At 33.4% G+C, this 4,244-nt stretch overlaps 1 protein-coding gene across 2 annotated transcripts; it reads right to left on the reverse strand.

Annotated features, from left to right (window-relative positions):
- LOC18587360 (probable S-adenosylmethionine-dependent methyltransferase At5g37990) lies at positions 2,153-3,939 on the reverse strand. Of its 2 annotated transcripts, none has more exons than XM_007011097.2 (3): positions 3,719-3,939; positions 2,982-3,635; positions 2,153-2,808 (listed from the first exon to the last, which is right to left on the reverse strand). In XM_007011097.2, the coding sequence occupies exons 1-3, from the start codon at positions 3,809-3,811 to the stop codon at positions 2,470-2,472; spliced, it is 1,086 nt and encodes a 361-aa protein (XP_007011159.2). In that variant the 5' UTR covers positions 3,812-3,939; the 3' UTR covers positions 2,153-2,469. The 2 variants fall into 2 exon arrangements, with proteins under 2 accessions (XP_007011159.2, XP_007011160.2); XM_007011098.2 differs by having other exon boundaries at positions 2,982-3,658; positions 3,719-3,931.

Consider the following 4,244-nt stretch of genomic DNA (forward strand, 5'->3'; position numbering starts at 1 on the left):
CCCCCCCCGCTTACTTTTTCTTCTTTATTGTCTTTTTATGAGAGGGGCGTTACACCCACTCTATCTGCTCGATTGCTACATTGTAAAGCACACTTTAAAACCCAAAATGATTTGTCGAAAAACACTGTAATTGTAATTCTTACTATTCAATTAATGTAGTAAAATTACAAATTTCAATTTTGTATAGAAGTTCGATATGGTGAAGCTTTTTTTTTAATAAAAATATTAAGATAATATCACCAGAAAAAAGAAAAAGTTGAGAATTTTCTAATTAATAAAGAAAAGAATGAAAATTGATATGATCAAAAATGGAGTTGTAGGCTAGTATAGTGTAGAGAAGAAAATGAACCCTCATTGCCCAAAAAATGCTCCCCGCAGAACTTCTACTCACTCGGATGAGGCCTCCTTTGAGCTTTGAGCAATGCAATGAGAATATTATACCATGCTATTTTCTAATTTTGATTAAATTTATAAGGGATATTTTGATTTGGAGAAATCAAATTTAGGGAGAAATAATTGGGAAAAAAAATCAATGTTTTTGAATCGTGATACATGTGATACTGATGTATCTGAAAAAAACTTTTCGTATTAAAATTTTATAAATTAAATTGCTGAAATTTTATATAATAAAGAATCGTTGGTCACAAGGGATATCCTTTCTTTCTACGAAAAAATTTCTTTATTTTACAGCTTTTTTTATTGTTTAATTGTCCCTCGTAATGTGGTAATTATTTTAATTTTAAATATTATATCTGTAAATAAATTTATGTGTTGTAAATTAATCTTAATTAGTCCTACCGACATTAATAATTTGATTTATATATACGATAATAAACACATAAATGTACACGGAATCATATATGCAAAAGGATTAAGATCGTTAAAAAAATAAGATATAAGGCTAGATTGCTACATATTTTCTTTTTCATCCTCCATTGATATAAAAAGATACCTTTTTAAAATTGAATTAAAAAATTTTAAGAGTAAACCACATTAGAGGAATAAATGGAAGAACATAACTACTTACACTTGGAAGAAATGTAGGTAAAAGTATAGGTGAATGGGGCACGTTGAAGGGGCAAATGATTTTTATTTTTAGAAGACATGCCTATTGGATGGAAGAAAATCCTCATTTATAAGTTCAAAACTCATTTAATCGATTACTAATATCAGATTTGTGACATATATGAATGCATAATGTATATATATACAAATTATATACATGCTTATTCAAAGGTTTTTCTTTTTTTGGAAGATCTTTTTATACAATTCTGCCATACTGAGCATTGCTTCATGCGGATTGTGTTTATAGGGACTGACCTATTTGGATCGAAATAAAGAAACAATAGTGTCCTTCCCAAAAGGTGCAATTGTCACCAAAGGAAGTATGAAAATCCAGTAAATCATGAATGATTGCAGTCCCTATGCTAAGAACTTTTTAAATACGGGGCATCCTTGTGTTTTGAGTACAATGGAAGATCAAGAGCAATCTCTGCAATCTTTCTGTATTCTTGAATCTTTGTAGGGATGGCAAATTATTCAAAGTTAAGTAGTAGTGCTGACAAAAACAGGTTCTTAAACGTCTCCATCATAATAATGTGACTATAATTTTAATGCAATAATAACAGGCTCTTTCCAAGATAGTGTTATGCTGACAGGAGTCTCCATGTTTGAGACTCCTCATGGCATTACAGCTTATCTGCAATAAAACTCATCTTTCAAAAAAAAAAAAATTAATGCAATAATAACAAACATATGATATTCAGTGTATCTTGCACAAATTTTGCCTTCTACTTTCAATGGAAAAGAATATGAACAAAAGAAAAACAGAGTATGGTTAAGCTATAATTATGGCCTTATCCACCCGAAACAATTTGATTAGCTCCATCAATAAGTAGCCGACTTATATGCATTTCGCAACAGTTGAGTAGCTGGAATAACACTCACACATGTCTTCGTCACAACATCTAAAACACTAACTGTTACTTTTCTTTTCTTCAAATCTTCCTTCCATGCTATAAACATGTTCTCTCTCTCTGTTCTGTTTTGTTTCTATTAAGCATGCCAACTATTGCAATAATTTTTTTTAATGTTTCTATTAAATGGGTGATAAAAATATGATTATATAGAGATGACAATTGAAAGCCTCAAATTAAAATCAATCCAGAATCAAATGTAATTAAATTAAAAAAAATGACGTATTTGAGTTAATTCAGAATGATTCGAACTCGAAATGAATTCATATGTAAATAAACTCAACCCCGAGTTTGAACCAACCAAAGCTACCCAAACTCACCCATTTTGCCACCTCTACTAGCTTTAATCACAGCCACTTTCCCTTTCATATCGACCAATTACGAATGCGTGGTAGAATGGTATTAATAACAATGAAACTGTTTATTCAATAAAAAGAGGAAACTTTCTTCAATCTCTACTGAGAATGAGATAATTATTCCTTCTTAATTTATATTATATAGGCTTGAGGAGGACGAAGATTGCAGTTGTTTTCTGGTTTTCCGGGTTCAAGAAAATGGGCGACGCCGAAAGCTTCCGTGAGTACATCTCGAAGAGTGGATCAATGATTTTCTTTCCGAAGTGTTTCTCAATAAGTGCTTCCAGGGCAGCTCTTATGTACAGCGTTCGCTGTCTTAGGTCAGGCATGGCTATGTGCTGCTTTGGGATGTTCAATATGTCCATTCTCTCAATGCTGAAACATCCGTTTCCCTCTATAATTTGCCGCAATTCTTTTGGGTACGTGTAGTAAATTGGCAAGTTGAAAGTATCAATCTTCGCCTCACTTACTATTCCCTGCACCACAGCCATTTCAATAATGAGTAAGCTAAGTTCATTTCGCTCGTGATTCTTGTTAGACTTGAGCTAAGTGTAGAAACTGATAAATGGTATTCAATTTGAAACCGAAACAGTAATTGATTAGAGGTAATTATTATAAAAAAATAAAAGAAAAAAAGAAAGAAAGCTACCATTTTGGCCATGTCCATGAGGCAAGAACCCACAAGTTCAAACTCTGATCCTGTTGTAATATGAGGGTGGGAGATCATATCAGGAACAGCGGGTATAACAAGAGCCATTAACCCGCCAGGCGCAAGCTCTTTCACTCTTGCCTGTAAAAATGAGCCTATGTCCTTGGCAAATTGATCCGAATAAGCTTCAAAGACTTCCTTTGGTGCACCTGTGTAATGAATCCGACCCTGATTCCAGGCAGGATCAGTTTTGTCTACGACTTCTTTTGGCACCTTAGAGAGCCAATTGAGTGCACATGATGAGTAAACAAAATGCAGGGAAGCCGTGGGAAATAGGCGGACATGGAAAGAACCTGGAACACAAGCTGCATAGTATTGCCTCCCAAGTTCTGGAAGTGATGCAAACAGTGAATTGAAGTCGTTGCTAACTTGGTCATTGAAGAAAACCTGGAATTCAGGAGTTGGATGGGTTTGGAACTTGCGCTTTAGTGCCTCTAAGTTATTTTGGATTGCCAGAATTGTATTGGGTCCACAAGAGCAACCTAAGTCTGCAATCCTTATTGGCTCTGAAGCTGCTAATGAAAGTTTTTGAATGTCAAGTTTCATGGCGATTTCCTCATTGATCATACGTTTGGCGGTCTCCATAATTCCTCTCTGCACAAAATGATAAGGCATCCCTGCTTAAATTTATTAGGCTAATTGCTCATTAATAGAATTAATGAAGTTACAGGTGGTACCTGATACATTGAGTTCTGGGCATAGCTGTAAGGTCCATCTCCTCCGTTCATAGCATATGAATCGGCCATTATGCTTTGGCTTTTAGCTTCCATCAAAATGTCTGCAAACCTCCTCAATGCACGCTCGAAAATGTACTTCACAACTATATGACAATGTTTCCTTTACTTGCACAAAATCTTTATATACATACTAGGATGATACCCGTAGCTACGCTACGGAAAATGTTATAAGAAATATAGATTATGTTGTATTGGATTTCAATTTAATACCTTCAAAAGATAAATTGTTTGTAGAGAAAAAGATAAATTGATATTAATTGCAAATAGTTATTTGTGTCGATTTCAATCATTAGAAAGTTGGTAAAGGATAAATTTATTTTAATAGTATATATAGTAGTAATAGTTTTTTAAGTAAAAGAGATAATAAAATAATCGAAAGGAAACACCACAAACAAATCAAATTGTCAAAAAAATAGTTTCTATTTTGGTCAAACAAAATGATCACACTATTAAACGATTGTAAGAT

This window comes from Theobroma cacao, chromosome 10, assembly GCF_000208745.1.
Source record: "Theobroma cacao cultivar B97-61/B2 chromosome 10, Criollo_cocoa_genome_V2, whole genome shotgun sequence".
NCBI lineage: Eukaryota > Viridiplantae > Streptophyta > Magnoliopsida > Malvales > Malvaceae > Theobroma > Theobroma cacao.

Bases quoted from the DNA above. Each gene is read 5' to 3' on its own strand.
- LOC18587360 (XM_007011097.2), bottom strand. From the start codon at position 3,811: ATGGAAGCTAAAAGCCAAAGCATAATGGCCGATTCATATGCTATGAAC. The intron at 3,636-3,718 runs GTACCACCTGTA...CATTTTGTGCAG, and splicing joins CCCAGAACTCAATGTATCAG to AGAGGAATTATGGAGACCGC. The intron at 2,809-2,981 runs GTAGCTTTCTTT...GCTGTGGTGCAG, and splicing joins TCATGGACATGGCCAAAATG to GGAATAGTAAGTGAGGCGAA.